The sequence below is a fragment of the Zeugodacus cucurbitae genome, chromosome 3 (assembly GCF_028554725.1).
Source record: "Zeugodacus cucurbitae isolate PBARC_wt_2022May chromosome 3, idZeuCucr1.2, whole genome shotgun sequence".
NCBI classification, from domain to species: Eukaryota; Metazoa; Arthropoda; class Insecta; order Diptera; family Tephritidae; genus Zeugodacus; species Zeugodacus cucurbitae.
The window spans coordinates 33,918,807-33,940,927 of record NC_071668.1 but is presented as its reverse complement, the minus strand read 5'-3'; the positions used below and the strand labels follow the sequence as shown (position 1 = coordinate 33,940,927).

Sequence of the window (22,121 nt, the reverse complement as noted above, 5' to 3'; positions counted from 1 at the left end):
TAACGGTGCAACTTCACAGACTAAAGTCATTTTAACTGTCAAATCGATTGCTATTGCAGTTGGGAAATTCTTTATGTGGACATATGATATCTTGATATTTCATGATCAAAATGACGCCGAACAGGTTCGAGCTCTTGAACCGTTAAAAAATTCCATGACCATGAAAAAAGTGTAGGATTATAATTATTTATTCGAACTACTGCATTTTTAATACAAAATTAGTACTTATTTCAGTAAAAAATATATATACGTACATGTGTATGTATGCCAACAATTCTCATTAAAATATTACCTACTAGCAGACCGCTCCGACCTCGCACGGGTTTAAACAAGCTTTTCAAAAGTTATAAGTTTTTACACACTTATACACACTCTCCTATACATATGCATGTATTTTCCCGTTTCTTGCGTGGGTTCATATAAAAAAAGTAAAATGGGAAAAATTCGAACATGAAATTATATTGTATTTTTAATGAGCTAAAGCTTATAACGACCTCTATTCTTTGATTCCGTTGTATTTCTCTCTGTTTATGAAGGCGTTGGTAACGCTCAGAGTTCGACTCCCTAGTGCGAGCTTGTATATTTCTAATGTTTTGTTCTTCAAGCCGCTGCACACGCTTCATACTTGACCCTCAAGTGCGTACTTGAGAGGTTTTGAAATTTTGTTCAGCAAGCAGCTGCGAGGACTTGTTACTCGACTCTCTGGCAAGGGATTGCGATACGAATAAAGTGACTTGCAAGACGATTTTCATTTTCAGAACAAGATTCTCCATCACGGAGTCTTTTTGATACCCTCACCTGGGAACTATTTCCCCAAATTTGAGATTTTAGCAATAAATATAGCCTATGTAACTCGGGGTGAATGTAGCTTTCCAATAGTGGAAGAATTTTTGAAATCGGCACAGTAGTTTTTGAGTTTATTCATTACAAACATACATACAAATCTCTCCCCTTTATAATAGTAGTATAGATAAACATACATACAAGATGCGCAGATATGCATTTACTTAATATTTTCCAGCCTACCTACATATCGTTACAGTTTTTGTCTTGAATCTCACAACGCTAAATTACAATTTACTCAAAAAAAACATGAAACTATTAGACGCATTAGCCGACGGAATTTCGAACAAGTTGCCGCTTTGAATATTTTGTGGAAATGATAAATGAGGGTTATGCTTTGGGTTTGGAACCCGCCATATAAAAAAAATCCAATGAAACGACAAATAAAGACTCCCTTTTTTGATGACGGCGTAGACTTCGCCAACTCGTCTCCGGATTCACACTCGTGAATGAGAGAATCACCACGATCCGCATAAATGCTCAATTTCACAACATCAGCAACAAATTTCTGCTGCGTAAACAATGGACACATACGCGCTTCACTTACCATCAGAACACAAAGAACTTGTAAATAGAAGTGCTTGAGTAAATCAGTGTTTAGGAGATGATATACAAACCGAACGCTGTCGATCATTTCAATCATTTAAGCATTAGTTTGTATCACTTCGGGTATTTGCTGCTGATGCGAACATTCATAAACAAATCAGGCATAAGCTGATCGCTAGTGATTTAAATTTGTTCTCTATCCTGATTTGAAGTCAAACGGTACGCTTCGTGTACATGAACCGAAGTGACAGAATCAGACAGAGTAACGTATCAGTACTTAAGTATACACAAAGATTTATTACTCGTTGCAGTTCTATGATGCCCAGTGCAAACTAAGGGTTTGGAGGGAAAACTTCTCGAGCTTACTGAACGCTGCAAATAAAGCTATCGATAGCATGGACGAAGAATCCGAACCCACAGTCGTTGACGTATTACCACCTGATCATAACGAGGTTGATATAGCAATTGCTCGGCTTAAAAACAAAAAAGCCGCAGGCTCCGATGACCTACCGGCCGAGCTATTCAAACACGGCGGCGAGGATTTGATTACTCGCATGAATCAACTCCTCTGCCAATTATGGTCAGAAGAACGCGTGCCAAACGACTGGTACCGGAGTGTGCTAAGCCCTATCCACAAGAAAGGTGATACCGCAATTTTCGCCAACTATCGCGGTATCAGTCTTCTAAATATCGCGTACAAGGTCTTATCAAGGGTAGTATGATAAAGACTTAAGCCCATAGTCAACAAACTGATAGGACCTTATCGGTGTGGCTTCCGACCTGGTAAATCAACCATTGACCAGTTATTTACCATACACCAGCTTCTGGAAAATATCCAGCAAAACAGATCGACACGCACCATCTTTTTGTTGATTTCAAAGCTGATAGCACAAAAAGGGATTGCCTCTATGACGCAATGTCTGATTTCGGGGTACCCACAAAACTTATACGGCTATGTAAAATGACGTTGAGCGTAACCAACAGCCCCGAGGCGTTCGATACCAAACGAGGTTTCAGCCAAGGCGACCCTCTATCGAGCGATTTCTTTAACCTAATGCCTGAGAAGATAATTCGCGCTGCATATCTTAATCGTACTGGCCTATGCCGACGACATCGACATTGGGCCATGTGTGCAGCATTTTCAAGCCTGGAAAAAGAAACGAAGCAAATAGGTCTAGTAGTGAACGAGGGCAAAACGAAGTAAGTACCTCCTGTCATCATGCAAAGGGTCTCAGCGGTTAGGAGACCATGTCACTGTGGACAATTACAACTTCGAGGTAGTAAAAGACTTCGTTTATATACTCAAACAACGACGTCAGCCACGAAATCAATTGGGGGATCTCTATCGCAAAACCAAAGTAACGTTCTATAAGTCGCTCATCATACCCTTCCTGATGTATGGTGCGGAAGCATGGACGATGAGCAATAAAGATGAGCACTCCTTAGGAGCTTTCGAGAGAAAAGTCCTCCGAAGGATTTATGGCCCGCTACGCGTAGGCGTAGGTGAGTACCGGGTTCGTTGGAATGACGAGCTGTATGATCTCTTCAGCGATATAGACATAGTGCGGCTCATAAAAATGCAGCGGTTGCACTGGTTTGGACATATCGTCCGAATGGAAGAAAACAGTCCAGCACGAAAAATGTACGATACCGTCCCCACTGGCGGCCGACGAAGAAAAGGACAACCGAAAATCAGGTTGAAGGATCAAGTGACTGACGAAGCTTGAAATCTCCAACTGGCGCCTTCGCAGAGACGACTGGCGAAGGCTGATGGACGCGACCAAAACCGTCACCAGGTTGTAGTGCCAATTGATGAACAGAACTAAACCACAGTTCTTTTCAGAACTGAATCCATAAATAATATGTTGTAATTTTTAACATCCAAACAGATTAGCGACTCGAGTAGTTCTTATTTTTTCAAAGTTGAGCAAGACAAAATCGAAGAGAATACGCATCTCAATCGTGTGCCACCTAGTCGAGTATTGAGCTTGAAGCGCAAAATATTAGAAATATATGTGCTCACACGAGGGAGTCGAGCTCTAAGCCAAGAGCTTCATGATCGTAGAGAAAGACAACAGACATTAAAGACTAGAGGTCGTAAACAAGTTTTTGCTCATAGTAACAGATCGGCTTTCAGATACGATCCACAGTTTGGTTATAATCAACAGTCTTTCGTTCAAAGATCTAAGCTAAGTGTTCTGCCAAAAAATGGGTCACAGAATAAATTAACATTAAATCTCGTTTACAGGGACGCTGGGAGCTGAGAAAGTAAAGTGTGCGGTAAATAATAAGTATAATACAAAAAAAATATGATTTCATGTTCGAATTTTCTTCATTTTACTCTTTTTTAATGACCGCACGCAAAAGTTATGTGTAGTTATTATTTCTTTTGAAAAGTTTTTTTAAATTTTTGTTGTTCTTGTGTTCAATAGTTTTTTTTCGGTCCCACTTAAAGCAAATTAAATCATTTACCCAAGAATCATGAAATAGAAAGTTATAAAATATTTGGGCGCTGCTTGCGCCTTAATTTTCTGTAGGTAAGATGTTCCTTAACTTGTATGTATTTTTGTATACATATTTTTGATTTCTCATTGAAGAGTTTTTCTTAGCTGGAATATGTACATTAAATAGCCACTATATTAAAAATGTATGTGTATATGATTGGCGTTGCAACCGTTTAGCCGGTTATAGCCGAATCGACGATAGTGCGCCACCTCTCTCTCTCCTTCGCAGTTCGGCGCCAGTTGGAGATCCCAAGTGTAACCAGGTCGCTCTCCACTGGTCCCTCCAACGGAGTGGAGGCCTTCCCCTTCCTCGGCTTCCTCCGGCGGGTACTGCATCGAACACTTTCAGGGCTGGAGTGTTTACGTCCATTCGGACAACATGACCTAGCCAGCGTAGCCGCTGTCTTTTTATTCGCTGAACTATGTCAATGTCGTCGTATAACTCGTACAGCTCATCGTTCCATCATCTGATGTTGACATCGTCCAAGCTTCTGCACCGTAGTGCAGGACGGGAATGATAAGCGACTTGTAGAGCTTGATTTTGGTTCGTCGAGAGAGGACTTTACTGGATTTCTAGGCTGACATTGTTATTGGTGTTAATTCTGGTTTCAAGATAAACAAAAATATCTACAACTTTAAAGTTATGACTGTCAACAGAGTCAAGACGTCTCACAGTAGGAAAGTGCCTATTTGGATAATATGTTTTAGGAGAATGGGTGTAGTCACACCCCCTATTAAGTTTTTTGTTTATATATCATAAACTACTAAAATTATATCGTTTAAACTTCTGGAGTCGCTTCCTTTGGCACTTTATTATGCAACATGAAATAAAAATTGGATTATAACCACACCTGTTGCCCAAACAAAGTTTATGTTTAAAACTACCAAAACAGCTTTATGTATGTATGTGATTGGCGTTGCAACCGTTTAGCCGGTTATAGCCGAATCGACGATAGTGCGCCACCTGTCTCTCTCCTTCGCAGTTCGGCGCCAGTTGGAGATCCCAAGTGTAACCAGGTCGCTCTCCACCTGGTCCCTCCAACGGAGTGGAGGCCTTCCCCTTCCTCGGCTTCCTCCGGCGGGTACTGCATCGAACACTTTCATGGCTGGAGTGTTTTCGTCCATTCGGACAACATGACCTAGCCAGCGTAGCCGCTGTCTTTTTATTCGCTGAACTATGTCAATGTCGTCGTATAACTCGTACAGCTCATCGTTCCATCGTCTGCGGTATTCGCCGTTGCCAATGTTCTGAGGACCATAAATCTTGCGCAGAATTTTCCTCTCGAAAACTCCTAGTGTCGTCTCATCTGATGTTGACATCGTCCAAGCTTCTGCACCGTAAAGCAGGACGGGAATGATAAGCGACTTGTAGAGCTTGATTTTGGTTCGTCGAGAGAGGACTTTACTGTTCAATTGCCTACTCAGTCCAAAGTAGCACTTGTTGGCAAGAGTTATTCTGCGCTGGATTTCGAGGCTGACATTGCTCGTGTTGTTGATGCTGGTTCCCAGGTATACGAAATTATCTACGACCTCGAAGTTATGACTGTCAACAGTGACGTGGGAGCCAAGACGCGAATGCGCCGACTGTTTGTTTGATGACAGGAGATATTTCGTCTTGTCCTCATTCACCTCCAGACCCATTCGCTTCGCCTCCTTATCCATGCGGGAAAAAGCAGAACAAACGGCGCGGTTGTTGCTTCCGATGATATCAATATCATCGGCGTACGCCAGGAGCTGTACACTCTTGTAGAAGATTGTACCTTCTCGGTTTAGCTCTGCAGCTCTTATAATTTTTTCCAGCATCAGGTTAAAGAAGTCGCACGATAGTGAGTCACCTTGTCTGAAACCTCGTTTGGTATCGAACGGCTCGGAGAGGTCCTTCCCAATCATGACGGAGCTTTTGGTATTGCTCAACGTCAATTTACACAGCCGTATTAGTTTTGCGGGGATACCAAATTCAGACATCGCGGCGTAAAGGCAACTCCTTTTCGTGCTGTCGAAAGCAGCTTTAAAATCGACAAAAAGGTGGTGTGTGTCGATCCTCTTTTCTCGGGTCTTTTCCAAGATTTGGCGCATGGTGAATATCTGGTCAGTTGTCGATTTTCCAGGTCTAAAGCCACACTGATAAGGTCCAATCAGTTTGTTGACGGTGGGCTTTAGTCTTTCACACAATACGCTCGATAGAACCTTGTATGCGATATTTAGGAGGCTGATCCCACGGTAATTGGCGCAGATTGTGGGATCTCCCTTTTTATGGATTGGGCAGAGCACACTGAGATTCCAATCGTCAGGCATGCTTTCTTCCGACCATATTCTGCAAAGAAGCTGATGCATGCACCTTATCAGTTCTTCGCCGCCGTATTTGAATAGTTCTGCCGGTAATCTATCGGCCCCCGCTGCTTTGTTGTTCTTCAAGCGGGTAATTGCTATTCGAATTTCTTCATGGTCGGGTAATGGAACATCTGTTCCATCGTCATCGATTGGGGGATCGGGTTCGCCATCTCCTGGTGTTGTACTCTCACTGCCATTCAGCAGGTCGGAGAAGAGTTCCCTCCATAATCCCAGTATGCCCTGGACATCGGTTACCAGATTACCACCTTGGTCTTTACATGAGGATGCTTCGGTCTTGAAACCTTCGTTAAGTCGCTTCATTTTTTCATAAAATTTTCGAGCATTCCCTCTGTCTGCCAGCTTCTCAAGCTCTTCGTACTCACGCATTTCGGCCTCTTTCTTTTTTTGTCTGCAAATGCGTCTCGCTTCCCTCTTCAGCTCTCGGTATCTATCCCATCCCGCACGTGTTGTGGTCGTTTGCAATGTTGCGAGGTAGGCAGTCTGTTTTCTCTCCGCTGCGAGACGGCACTCCTCATCGTACCAGCTTGTTTTTTGTCGTTGCCGAAAACCAATTGTTTCGGCTGCAGCGGTACGCAGTGAGTTTGAGATGCCGTTCCACAGTTCCCTTATACCGAGATGCTGATGAGTGCTCTCAGAGAGCAGGAGTGTAAGTCGAGTAGAGTATTTCGTGGCTGTCTGTTGCGATTGCAGCTTTTCGACGTCGAACCTTCCTTGTGTTTGTTGACGGGCATTCTTTGCTGCACAGAGGCGGGTGCGTATCTTCGCTGCGACCAGATAATGGTCCGAGTCTATATTTGGTCCTCGGAGCGTACGCACGTCTAAAACACAGGAGACATGTCTTCCGTCTATCACAACAGTAGCTTGATGTATTTTCTTATGCTGGAATCTGGTACTACAGACGACCATATTTCGGGCCCCAGCGAAGTCGATGAGCCTCAGGCCGTTTGGCGATGTTTCGTCATTGAGGCTGAATTTTCCGACTGTTGTGCCAAAGACACCTTCTTTACCCACCCTGGCGTTAAAATCACCAAGCACGACTTTTACATCGTGGCGGGGGCAGCGCTCATAGGTGCGTTCTAGGCGCTCATAGAAAGCATCTTTGGTCACATCGTCCTTCTCTTCCGTTGGGGCGTGGGCGCAAATCAGCGATATGTTGAAGAGCCTCGCTTTGATGCGGATTGTGGCTAGACGTTCATCCACCGGGGTGAATGCCAGGACTCTGCGACGGAGTCTCTCTCCCACCACAAATCCAACACCAAATTTGCGCTCCTTTATATGGCCGCTGTAGTAGATGTCACAAGGACCCACCTTCTTCCGTCCTTGTCCCGTCCATCGCACTTCTTGGATGGCGGTGATGTCAGCCTTAAGTCGTATGAGGACATCAACCAGCTGGGCAGAGGCACCTCCCCAATTAAGGGTCCGGACATTCCAGGTGCATGCCCTTATATCATTATCCTTAAAACGTTTGCAGGGGTCGTCATCAAAACGGGGGTGTCTCATCCGAGGCTTTCGTAGATTTTGAATTGGGGGGTGTTTTTATGTGGTGGGTCTCAAACCCTACGCACAACCGCATAAGCGGGCTTCGCCTTCTCACTTTAGCTCGCCTTCAAACGGATGTCTGTTGGCTACCCAGAGGATACTTGGTCTAAAACCGGAAGTCGTGAGCTGCTTGAACCATGTGGAGAAGAATCGTTTCTGGCCACTCCCAAGTGAGTGACAATCAAAAACTTTCCTCACTTGCGTGAACTTCTACACATGATCCAATCCTCAATAAAAAAAAGCATCAGCAGTAATGCGACACCGATTGGTATAAAAAATGGATTTACCACTTTTTTGGTACCCTGCATCGAAGAACTGTATCAGGACCAAAACGACGAAATCTTCCAGGACGATTCCGAACTAAGTCACAGGTCCTACATAATCAGTATTTTTTTTTTTGTAATTCTACTATCAGTTATTAATCGCATTCAGAACTAATTTTGACCTCCTTATGGAGGTCCTGAAATGGGAATAAATCGGTTGATGTGACCTGGGCGATTATGAAGAAACAGTTAGTCGCACAGAAGACGAGGAACCAAAAAAACGGCATTCCGTCCTTTTGAATAGGTGGTATGGTGACATATAGGTCGGATTACTACAAAAGGTCATTTCGTCCATACCAGCAAGGATAAGGGCGGTAATTAAGGCAAAAGGAAGCGCAACAAGGTATTGACTGAGATATTTCCTATTAGATGGACTAAAATTAAAAAAATAAAGACAAACGATCACTTTGATATTACCGTTTTTATAAATTTTGTGATTAATTTTGTTGAATATCCCTAATTTTGGTGAAATTTGAAAAAAATCGCTCCTGACATTACTATTTTTTTGCTAATAATTTATTTTATCTCCTATTACAAATACAAACAATCTCTCATTAAATTTTTTTTCTATGATGAATGTTTTAGCTCATAATTCAAATTTTACTACTGCCCGGATTTTTTTGCCCAGCACTACATGTATAAATAAGCATGTAATAATAAGCGAATATATTCTTAAATGCATATTCATTTTGTAATGTAATTTGTATATGTTTCTGTTATGTTATTATATTTGTTTGCTAAAGGAATGAAACAAGGAATCAGCTTTGGCATCGGCATTGGTATATTTAAATTAACATTGGTGCCCCTACAGAAGGCATGATCCGTTCAACTATCACTGTCGAAAAATTTAGGGTGGTTCGAAAACCATTTCGTTAAGGTGAATCCGGCCGAGTGTAATATTTTAATTACCTCACTTCTTAAAAGATCTAGAGACTCACAATTTTCGGATCCTGTTAATAAATCATCAACATAAAAGTCTCTTTTAATGGCCAATGAACCGAATGGATATTTAATTGTATTGGCATCACTGAGCATTTACAAACACCGTGTTGCGAGAAATGGAGCAGGCGCAGTGCCGTAAGTGACGGTGTTAAGTCGAAAAATTTGTATTTGCTCTGAAGGATGCTCTCTCCACACTATGAGTTGACAATTCCTGTCTTCTTCATGCATAATAATTTGTCGGTACATTTTAGTAATGTCCGCTGTTAGTGCATACTTATGTAAGCGTTGAGTACAACTCTTCATGGATGGTTGGACCTACCATCAAAAGTTCATTCAATGCTACTTGAGATGAAGATCGGCTCGAAGCGTCAAAGACAACACGTAATTTGGTTGTAGTGCTTTCGGGCCTTAAAACGCATTGATGCGGAATGAAGTAGTGTGGCTCACTCGTGATCTTATTGTTTGTTGGGCTCATGTGTCCCAGTGCTTTATATTCATTCATAAAGTCCAGATACATTCTACGAAGTTCTGGACTGCGGTTTCATATGAGTGACCGAGTAACTTACGGTCAACTTTAAAGGCCATTCTGTCCTGAAGGTAATACTTGAGTTGTATTAACGAAAAAATTTTCACACTCTTGTTGCTCTGGTGTGAATCTATTGCCATTTGATTCTGAAGGTAATTCTTCTAAGGCCAACATTTTTGGACTACTGAATCTATTGACGTTAAGTCTTCTTCAGCTTGGCATAATGTGCTATGTATTTTGACTAACTTTCGAATAGGCAATAGCGTTTAGATATCAAACTTCTTACTAATTTCCTTCCATAACTCAAACTTCCGACCAGGACATAACACAAAATTTAAAGTTTTACTATCAAGGCATGATTTTCAAAGAGTCCCTATATCGTATGGAGCCAAATAAAAAATATGATATTGCACTTATGGATTGCATAAATCATTTAACAAAGGGATACAACGTTAAGAGTAAACTTCAACAAACAAAATTACTGAATACACGTTTTAACGTATGTACAAAAACTTTATACGAAGTATATATAAAAAAGCTGTGTATAAATCCATATTTTAGAGATTTTGAAAATATGTATGTTTTAATGAAAATTCTATAACTCGAAGTCTCTCTAACTCGAAGTGTGTTTGTGGATTCGAATTAGAGATTCGAATTAGAGAGTTCCACTACAGTGGATAACAATAATTTAAAACAGAACAAGTAGGTGTTTAAAAAAGTACAGCAGTTTTCCGAAATAACGAATATTAGTTTTAACGAAAACAGCTTATAACGAACAAGTAAATTTTACACATTGAGTACCTTAAATAACGAACATCGGGGATTTAAAAGTACTCGGTTTAACGAACAACATGAAGAAGACATATGTCGAAAGAGTTAAAAATCAAATAAAATCGTGGTAAAAACAGAAATAACAAGTAAGGAAGGGCTAAGTTCGGGTATAACCGAACATTTTATACTCTCGCAATTTATTTATTTAACTTTATTTATATTATATACATATTCGTCATATATATTGTATAAAGTCCATTCAAAGTTGGAAACCATAATATTAGGTTAGAAGCACCGAGGTCCTCGTGTTCGATATATGGGGCCTTAAAAACCTATGGTCCGATTTTGACGATTTTTAGAATGGCGCTGCTACACTATTAACGTAGTATTTGTGCAAAATTCTGCATCGATATCTTCACTAGTACTTACTTTATATATTGTAAAATAAACGATTCAGATTGTCTTCAAAGTTCTGGTATATAGGAAGTAGGCGTGCTTGTAAAGCGATTTGGCCTATTTTTACAACATATCATTGGGATGTACGGAAACTATTACAAACCAAGTTTCATTGAAATCGGTCGAGTAGTTCCTGAGATATGGTTTTTGACCCATAAGTGGGCGACGCCACGCCCATTTTCCATTTTGTAAAAATATCTGTGTGCAACTTTCATCTGCCATTTCTTATGTGAAATTTAGTGTTTCTGACGTTTTTCGTTAGTGAGTTAACCCTCCTTTTTGTAATTTTCAACCTAACCTTTGTATGGGAGGGGGGCATGGTTATGATCCAATTTCTTTCATTTTTGGACTGTATTAGGAAGGGGCTAAAAAAACGACTGCAGAAAGTTTGGTTTATATAGCTCTATTGGTTTGCGATATATGTACAAAAAACTTAGTAGGAGGCGGGGCCACGCCCACTTCCCCAAAAAAATTACATCCAAATATGCCCCTTCATAGTGCGATCCTTCATACCAAATTTTATTTCCATAGCTTTATTTATGGCTTAGTTATGGCACTTTATGTGTTTTCGGTTTTCGCCATTTTGTGGGCGTGGCAGTGGTCCGATTTTGCTCATTTTCGAAAGCAACCTTCCTATGGTGCCAAGAAATAAGTGTGCCAAGTTTCATCAAGATATCTTAATTTTTACTCAAGTTACAGCTTGCATAGACGGGCGGACGGACGGACGGACAGACAGACATTCGGATTTGAACTCCACTCTTCACCCTGATCACTTTGGTATATATAACCCTATATCTAACTCGTTTAGTTTTGGGTGTTACAAACAACCGTTATGTGAACAAAACTATAATACTCTCTTTAGCAACATTTGTTGCGAGAGTATAAAAATATATCTTGAAAAAAAAATTAAACATTTCGTAGTGGAGAATTTGCGGAATTGGTCCATTTTGGAAGAATTCAGAGTAGCCGTCCATTTATGTAGCAAATTAAGTGGCACAATTTCAATTCAATTTTAATATCTCAAAACTAATTATATTGATTGAACTTCAGTAAGCCATCAAATAATATAATCGTATTCCTACGAAGCGAACGACGATTGATCAAGTTTTTAAATAGCTATAGATATTTACAAGTATTACTAATGAACAAATATTTTGATCTCGGAGAACGTGAATTTGCTTTTTAAGCACATTACTTCTCTTAAAACAACATTTGGATTGTTCTATTATTGTTTTTCTTTTTTTAACAAATCATTTAATAAACAATTTATTAAAATGCAATTTACTGATATTTAACTCTTTGGTAACTGGTTACACCATCTACGCCACAACATCACGATTAACATAAACTTGCATTTTATTCTAACACTTAACTTTAGAAAATAACTGTATACGTCTCCAACAGTTATGTATATTAAATTGATGATTTGGAATTAACATTGGTGGTCAAATACTATCGAACATATGTCTAACACATGAATAAAAATATTCGTACATATTAGATATATTCGCATTGTATTTCGTTACATATACATAAGTATGTACATATATATAGCATATGGTCTACATTTTAAGTAATTTTTACAATGATCTCCATTTAGATATGGGAAGAATTTGAATATAAATTCGTAAGATCAATATGTTTAATTTTAATATAAATACATAATTTCAAAGTTTACTCGGGTGTATTTATTATTATATTTTTTATTAATATCATATATATTATTATGTTATTGTAGTACAATATTTAAAGTTAACGTAAGATTTGCGGACAGTTTTTTAGTTAGACTGTATATATATACCTAAGTATATTTAGGATTGTATTTACATAAATATACTTATAATTTGTAGGAAGGTAAAAAATATCAGATAGTAAATCGCTAGGTTTAAAACCTTTCGCTTATGTTTTCCATCCCCTAGGGTATGCACATTATAGATCTATTTGCATGTAAGTAAACATTTGTTTATTGATATTAATTGGCGAAACAATTTGTTTGTATTCACAATTATGCAACGCCTACTTAGGCATTGATCGCAAAAAGTTATATTTACGATGCAGTGAACGTAATTGTGCCCATATAATATGTAATTTATAGCCTTAAATTCCTTCCAATAGCAAACGCAATTACAGATAGGTGTGGTTTATAACAGCCAATCGGTGTTAACTAATGCGAACGATAAGGGTAACAATACTTGAAATGACAACATTTACCAAGTGGAAAAAGAAGATAAGGTATTTAGAGAGAAAAGGAGCACTATAAGTATTTCATTTTCTATCTATATTGTTTTGTTAATCTATATAGTCTTTATTCTTATTGGTGGGTATTTCAATGAATGGTAGATGTTAGTGGAATTAAAAATGGCACCTGTAGTTTTAAAGCAGTCAATGGAATATATGTGCTACCTTCTATTGTAATAAACAGTTAATATTGTTTAAGCTTCAAAGAACCTGGCGTATCCACGATTTTAGTTCTCTTTCAATCTATTTGTATAAATTAAACAAATTAATTAATTATTAACTGAATTTTACTTAATCTGATCTTTGTAGTTTACTATGTACATTATTTTTTGTTTTATGAAAGTGTTATTCCATTGAATAGTGATTAAAATAATCGTTTTTGGTGTGACACTGGTGTATAAATTATGCAGTATACATTTAAAAGTTGTCTACATATACGCACATGATAAAAGTAATATAAAAACGTGGCAATTATTATAATATATAATATTAATTGAAACCATATGCAGCTTATTGTGTAAATATTTGAAAACCATTTTTGCGTTAAATAAAAAATGGTTTCATACTACAATCCAATGACTTATTCTCAGAAACATAATTCGACAACTTTGAATTATCCTCCTGCACAACCATGGCAATGGACAGCAAACTATCCTACATCAGCAAATCATCAATTACTGAACGAAATGGAATCATCACATAATCACCATCAAGTATACTATAATACACATCATATGTTTCATCCAACAGGTAGTTCTACCACAGAATGGCATTCCCCATTATCGGCAACTGACAACTTATTACAAAGTACAAATGTGCAACAAATTATCAATGAGTCAAATGATGGCACTGCCATAGGTAACAGTGCAAGTTCTTGTCGAAGCACTAATTCTAGTGGTCCATCTACGATTGAGCTTGCAGCAATAAATGAATCTAGGCGAAGTATTAATGATCATCACATCGCCGACGGGGTACCATCTCCATCTTTAGTGACGTCGGGGAGTAATGCCTCAAGTCCTGAAGTTTCCTTATCGACATCATCAGTTCAAAATCCTTCAAATAATGCTGTGACTGGGATAGTAAATTCCGCCTATAATAACCACACATCTCCCGTAAAGACACAGTACTACGAATGGATGAAAAAACCTTCGTATCCCACTCAACCGGCTCCTGGTAAGTATATTTATATATGTAAACATATATATTAAATAAATTTAGTTTAAAGTTTTAAATGATAATATTTGTATTGTATATTTTGTTTGTTACAAATTTATTTATTTTGCTTATCAATTAATTTTACCCAATGTTGCTACAGCAAAGGATAATTATTTTGTTTTGTTTGATGAATAAAATGTGTATGAAAAAGACAGTTGTGCTAGATATTTGTTATTAGATAAGTGAAACCAAACTTCTGGGTTAGGTTTTAGCCAAACTAATTGAATGCCCAATCTGGCAAGTTCATCTGCTCCGCAGACCCAGGTGTATCGTGCAATATGATGTAGATGTCACTAATAACTTCAAGCATTATTTTACTATCTTCAATTACATTCTGGGAAACTTTAGGGATTACCCGAAAAAAATAAATGTTTCTGGTCGTTAACACTCGTCTTTGTTTAATTGCAATGATCCTGTCTCCGGACGGCGATTTAGGCATCTAATTTTTTTGAAAAGACACCACCTTCTACTCGTTTGTCTAGCATTGATCCGGCTGTATATACATATGTATACTTATCTCTGAATCTTTGTCAACCTTGCCCTTATCCCACTCTTTTCTAGAGGGGGATGTTATGTTTCGAGTGGGAACTTGTAAAATGTCCATATGCTGCGTATTTCTTTTCCATTATTGGCCACCAGAATTATTTGACAACCATAAATTTGAACTTTTTGTTTCTAACAAAAGATTTCTATAGCTTTCAAGTATATTTAAAATATTTTTATTAGAATGCACGATTTTAAATTTATGACATCTAAAACGAGTTAGATATTTAGTCATATAATCCAAAGTAATCTGGATAAAAGGTTTAGTATTGAAGATGGGCGAAATCGAACCATTACCACGCCTACAAAGTAGCGTTAACCAAAAAACTATAAATTTCTATAACTTAGCCACAAATATAGTTATAAAGATGGAATACCCCCAAAAGATGATAAACCCCCAAAAGATGTTTTGACGTATAATAAGAAAGAATTAAACCTATGTAATATTTCATCAAACAATATTTAATAACAGCAATAACGGAAGTAAATGTAAAATATGTCAGTGTGATCAATTTTGTGACTTAATAGAAAGAGGACTAAAAATTAATTAATTAAACCTTTAGCGTATATGGTTTTCGGCGGCCGATTTTTTATTACTTCTGACGTTTTTCTTTACTAAGTTTTAACGGACTTTAAGTAGTTTCCGACATAACCTTTGTATAGAGAGTGGACGATGTTACAGATTTAAAATCAGCTTACAACTACGCTAATTTCTTATATAATACAATATTATAATTCATATGATGCTTTCAATTTAGAATAAATCAAGAACCATTGAAGATATCGCTACAAAACTTAAATTGGAGTGTGGCACTGTCCGTCTAAATATCGGCGAAATCGGAGTACAACCGAACTATACCGAAATTGAGGAACTCTGTGTCTATTTCTGCGTTATTACCGAAAATAGGACTAATATATTTGCTATAAGACTTATTATTTGTTCGAAGGACTTTTTTTAATATTCTTTAATCCAAACAACGTATAAAAGAAAGATTCTTTCTTATATGAGTACTAAAATATGCATACCGTATAATTCAATAAATTGTTTTGAGGCATTTCTCTGGTTTAATCAAATATAATAAAAAGTACATATACTTCAAAGACAAACAAAAAACTAACAGTCCTATTCTTATGCCCTCACAAGAATCCCTACACTCACTATTGTGAGGTTTCTGAATTTTGTGATGGTTACCTTAAGCTGGCGCAAATTCAAAAGCTTAAGGGGGGGTAAGGTTCGACAACTTTTTTTTTTATTTTTTTTTATTTTTTTCTGAATCATCAACATCTCAAGAATATTGTGTTAAAGTTTTAGGTCATTCGGAGAAAAACTAACGAAGTTACAGCAGGTTAAATAACGGTACCTCCAGCTATCTGCGCTGAGTGTACAAAACTTTGAATCGATTTTCCCAAATATGTCATTTTTAAAGTCGGTGACCAGCCTACAGATCGTTTTGAAATTTTGAGCAAATATTCTACATATATATAGCTCTCGAATGACGTCGAGTTTTTCCAAAAATTTTAATTACTAACAATTTTACAATAACAAATAGGTCGATTTTTTCGTCTAAAATCGTCATTTTGGCTTGAAAATGGTACCAAAAATTGAAAAATTAAAAAAACTCGACGTCAATTGAAAAATAAACTAATAAACTACAGAAAGCATTTTGATTGTTTGGTTTCGGATGATCCAGTGATGCTGTAGGCTGGTTACCGCACAAAAACTTTTTTTCGAGGTGCCTGCAGAGATCGACGATAAATCCGTTATTCCTCGCTATTTTTCGATAAAACTTTTAACTTAAGTATCCTTCAAATGTTGTACTTTCATATAATAATAAGTAAAATAAACCGACAACAATAATTTTTTCTAAAAAAATCATGAAAACGGTCTTTTTTCGGCGATCATCGAAGAAACAGAAACGAAAAACGATGTTTAACGCGTTAAACAATTATCACAACCTTTAAAGAAGTCGTATAAGAAGTATAACTTCAAAAACTGTATTTTCTTAGAAGAACGAAAAAAAAACCTGGTAGAAATACACTGAATATAAACTAGCGTACTGTTCTTAAATAAAAACTGATTCGATTATTGCGATAAATAAGTAAATTTTGCCACTTCTCATTAAATTTGTCCTGTCTCATTAAATTTTGTAATGCAAACTTTTGGATCGTAAACAATACGCTTATTCACTATACCGCTTTCGCACAGTTCTTGTTACATATGTATGTTAAAATATACAATTGGAATTATTTTAACCGTAATACATAAATTTTAGTCTATTAACTATTATTACGGTTTGTAACATAACTGTCACACGACCAAATAAAGGGTTAAATCTCTTGCGCAAATGTAAATTTTTCAACATTAATTTTGTGCCTTGATGATAAGGCCTGCAGTAATATTGCAATTTACATTCGTTGCAATCTGGTCGAACTTCTTATATAACATAGACAGGGGCAAAATGTGGGAGCTAAAAATACAAACATAGGTATAAAAACATTACCTAATCTAAAGAAAGAAGGTTCATTTGAGATCGAGAGAGGGATCACAACTTTTTGTATAACTTAAATCGATGTACTATAAAAAAAAAATATACCAATCAACCGGCCACTTGTAAAACAATATTTTTAATTTTAAATTGGAGCAGCTTCGTCATTACCAACAGAAATTATGAGTACCGCTATTGATCAATGACTGAATGGTTTCAGGCTCACTTAGTTATACATTATTAAAGAAATTTAACTTTATAAAATAATGTACGGCCTGAACTTGTAACAGAAGTTATGGCAAGACTAAGAATAATCAGGGATAGGCTGCTTTCGTAAACTTATTCTTCTTCTTGACTGGCGTAGAAACCGCTTACGCGGTTATAGCCGAGTCCACGACAGCGCGCCACGCATCTCTCCTTTTGGCAGTTTGGTGCCAATTGGTAATACCAAGTGAAGACAGGTCCTTGACCACCTGGTTCTTCCATCGGAGTGGAGGTCTCCCTCTTCCTCGGCTTCTACCAGCGGGTACTGCATCGAAAACTTTCAGAGCTGGGGCACTTTCGTCCATTCGAACAACATGACCCAGCCAGCGTAGCCGCTGTCTTTTTATTCGTTGGACTATGTCTATGTCGTAGAACAACACATACAGCTCATCATAACATCTTCTGCGGTATTCGCCGTTGCCAATGTTTAAGGGACCATAAATCTTCCGCAAAACCTTTCTCTCGAAAACTCCTAGTTCCGTCTCATCGGATGTTGACACCGTCCACGCTTCTGCACCATAAAGAAGGACGGGAATGATGAGGGACTTGTAGAGTTTAGTTTTTGTTCGTCGAGAGAGGACTTTACTTTTCAATTGCCTACTCAGTCCATAGTAGCACCTGTTGGCAAGAGTGATTATGCGTTGGATTTCAAGGCTGACATTATTATCGGTGTTAATGCTGATTTCTAGGTATACGAAATTATCTACAACTTCAAAATTATGCTTTCGTAAACGCAATATGCAATACATACATGCAATGCACAATATTCGTAAACGTCATTGCATTATTTTAGGCAAAGTATTGAATTCATAAATGCATAACAGCTCTATTTCATCCGCATGAGTTGTCAAATTGTGCATGAGTTGATATAGGGAAAAATAAATGGTTATCAAAATTGGGGTCTCGGTGATGAATACTACTATATATTAAAATATGTTAATTTAAAAATGTATTATTAAAATTTAATTGTTATTCCATATATTTTTATTTGAAGTAATAAAAAATGGAAGTTTCTTCCAAACAAAGAATTTTCCAACCTACTTAATAACAAATTATCCATTCAAAAAATAATTTAGTATCACAACAAACTGTAACTATTTAGCAGGCTTTGCATGTTGCGTTTACGAAAGCAGCCATAGTTGTCAGAATCAGAATTCAAACCAACAAAAAAAATTGATTGATGTCATGAATATTGTTCGTATATCTAGGTATGTATATGAATAAACCAGCTTTATGAATTAATATATAATACGCATTTTTATTTATTTATTACAAGAAGAACTGAAATTTGATATTTGCCAAAGTTCATTTCTCTGGTAACTTAAATAATAATTAGTACAATAAGACACTTTCATTCAAAGATTCATTAATATCTTTAAGTTTTTTCTATTTAGAAATTTATTTATATCAATATCAAGGTAATAAAATTAATTTGATTAAAGTGTTTCAGTTTAATTTATGAATACTAATTACTTTTGGATATTAATATAAATATGAAATACATATAGAGTTGTTATTACAAAAAGTATTAAAATATTTATGTTATATGTTAAGCGCAGATAACCAAAGTTGAACTTCAAGGAAATTTAAGTAAGATAGAGTCTATGACTCTTTCCTTCTGAAAAAATAACACCCTTTGATGCGTCTGTATCTATAGGATTTTGAGTACAGTGGTTGTTTAGATGCAAATTTAGCTCTTTTATATGCTTGTTCTTGCCTAGCACATGACGAGATGTGTAATCTTTTTATCAACATATTTTGTTATCAACAAAGTGTCACATATTGCTACCATAGCGTTATTCCAATTCAACAATTATTTGACAATCGTTTTAGATGCAAAAATTGAATATTTGCCGCGCCTAAAAACACTTTTAATCATAAAATCAGCTGTCCAATTTGCATTTGGTATAGGTAACATGGATAGGCATATGTATGTGGTTTAAATTTTTTTGATAAAGATTAACAACTTTCTGATAATCTAGTCTAAACTTGCGCTTAGGCTTCAACTCTTTCGAAATCCGTTCAAAAATTATTTCAAATTAATACGGATTAATTGATTGAAAAAATTTCCCGACGCTAACTTCAACAGCGGTATAAGAGATATTTTTACCGACGCTGTTATTTTTAATTAATCGTTAATGATATACATTAAGAATAATATCCACGAATATATGAAAAAATCGTTAAAAATTCGATGAAAAATTTACCGTTAATGAATTGGATTTAAATTACACTCATAGAGTCAGACTCATAGAGTCAGATGGACGCGTCATATGTTATACAATCGAATTTGGTGAAGGATCACTAATGACGTGGGGTTGTTTTCGCGGTAATGAGGTGTATTTGGTGGTGCTTGAGGTGTATGCACATACATATGTATATGCATACAAGTGATTATATTACCATCTTCAAAGCTTCATATCTTTCATGTTTTGACACATTTGGAATCGAACGCAAACAATACGAAATATTTATGTAGGACGATGTCCGGAAATTACATATTATACCTAAAAGACCTTTTTGAGATATCTTAATAAAATTCTATATACAATGATCCCCGCTTAAATGCCTGTAATATTGAAGCTACGATTAAACACATTGTTCGCAATTTTCCTCTTTTAAGTATCTTTTAATATTTTTTGCATTGAATGCGCTGTGTATAGTCAAAAGGAAATGAATATGGCAAAATGAGTTAAATGAGCGCTCTGTGGCAGCAGCTGATTATTACATGCGGGGGCATAAATTCCCATAGTTTCAAGACTGTCATAAAATATAATACATGTAAATAAATATAGTTTAAAAACAAGTAAGGAGGGCTAAGTTCAGGTGTAGTCGAACATTTTATACTCTCGCAATTTATTTATTCAACTTTATTTATATTATATAATACACAATTTGACCCACATATTCGTCATATATATTGTATAAAGTCCATTGAAAGTTGGAAACCATAATATTAGGTTAGAAGCACCGAGGTCCTCGTGTTCGATATATGGGGCCTTAAAAACCTATGGTCCGATTTCGGCGATTTTTAGAATGGGGCTGCCACACTATTAACATAGTATTTGTGCAAAGTTCTGCACCAATATCTTCACTAGTACTTACTTTATATATTGTAAAGTAAACGATTCAGATTGTCTTCAAAGTTCTGGTATATAGGAAGTAGGCGTGGTTGTGAAGCGATTTGGCCTATTTTCACAACATATGTAAGGATGTAAGGAAACTATTACAAACCAAGTTTCATTGAAATCGGTCGAGTAGTTCCTGAGATATGGTTTTTGACCCATAAGTGGGCGACGTCACGCCCATTTTCCATTTTGTAAAAAAATCTGAGTGCAGCTTCCATCTGCTATTTCTTATGTGAAATTTAAAGTTAGTTAAGTTTCTGACGTTTTTCGTTAGTGAGTTAACCCACTTTTAGTAAATTTCAACATAACTTTTGTATGGGAGGTGGGCGTGGTTATTATCCGATTTCTTTAATTTTTGGACTGCATTAGGAAGTGGGTAAAAAAAACGACTGCAGAAAGTTTGGTTTATATAGCTCTATTGGTTTGCGAGATATGTACAAAAAACTTGGTAGGAGGCGGGGCCACGCCCACTTCCCCAAAAAAATTACATCCAAATATGCCCCTTCATAGTGCGATCCTTCATACCAAATTTTATTTCCATAGCTTTATTTATGGCTTAGTTATGGCACTATATGTGTTTTCGGTTTTCGCCATTTTGTGGGCGTGGCAGTAATCCGATTTTGCTCATTTTCGAAAGCAACCTTCCTATGGTGCCAAGAAATAAGTGTGCCAGGTTTCATCAAGATATCTTAATTTTTACTCAAGTTACAGCTTGCACAGACGGACGGACGGACGGACAGACAGACATTCGGATTTGAACTCCACTCTTCACCCTATATAACCCTATATCTAACTCGTTTAGTTTTGGGTGTTACAAACAACCGTTATGTGAACAAAACTATAATACTCTCTTTAGCAACATTTGTTGCTGGAGTAAAAAAACTAAAAAATACGCTTTTAAACCACGTCAAACTAAAAAATTAAAAATAATTCTTAATATATGGTGACAAAAATAATTATCGAAAATCGTGAGTTGCTCAATATGAGAGCACATGCTTTTTAAGCAAAAATACAAATATGTTTCGTTAATTATTTTTGTTAGCATATATTAAGAATTATTTTTAAAGTTTTGGTTTGATATGGTTTAAAAGCGTTACAAATATATATACAAGTAAAGCTAATAAAGTAAATAAAAGCGTATTAAAATGGACAGCATTTTTTACGATGTTGACGCAAGTTCCCGACATTAAATGAGTACCATGAATGTTTCAATGTTGTAATGTTAATCCGTAGTAACAATTGTGGCAATTTATGTATGCCTTTCCAATGCACTAATGTGATGATTATAGTAACTTATGTCAGTTAGATTGATTTTCATATAAATATATCGGGCGTGATGCAAAATGTAGTAATGAAACTAAGTGAATAAACATGTCTGTTTCAAAGTGTCAAAAGGCTAGAGTTAGAGTTCTCCATTGAAAATTGTACGGACACCATAAAAACGA

At 36.7% G+C, this 22,121-nt stretch overlaps 1 protein-coding gene across 4 annotated transcripts in view; it reads left to right on the top strand.

Annotated features, from left to right (window-relative positions):
• The first annotated feature begins 12,709 nt into the window (after window positions 1–12,709).
• The window catches only part of LOC105219258 (homeotic protein caudal), a 49,806-nt gene continuing 40,394 nt past the window's right edge, over window positions 12,710–22,121 (top strand). Inside the window, exons 1-2 of one of the 4 annotated variants that reach the window (XM_054227259.1) lie at window positions 12,710–12,749; window positions 13,791–14,213. In XM_054227259.1, coding sequence (XP_054083234.1) covers window positions 12,725–12,749; window positions 13,791–14,213 — 448 coding nt within the window. In that variant the 5' untranslated portion in view covers window positions 12,710–12,724. Of the gene's footprint in view, window positions 12,750–13,171; window positions 14,214–22,121 lie in introns of those variants that run through there. The other 3 variants (XM_054227261.1, XM_054227260.1, XM_011195269.3) reach the window with 3 other exon arrangements.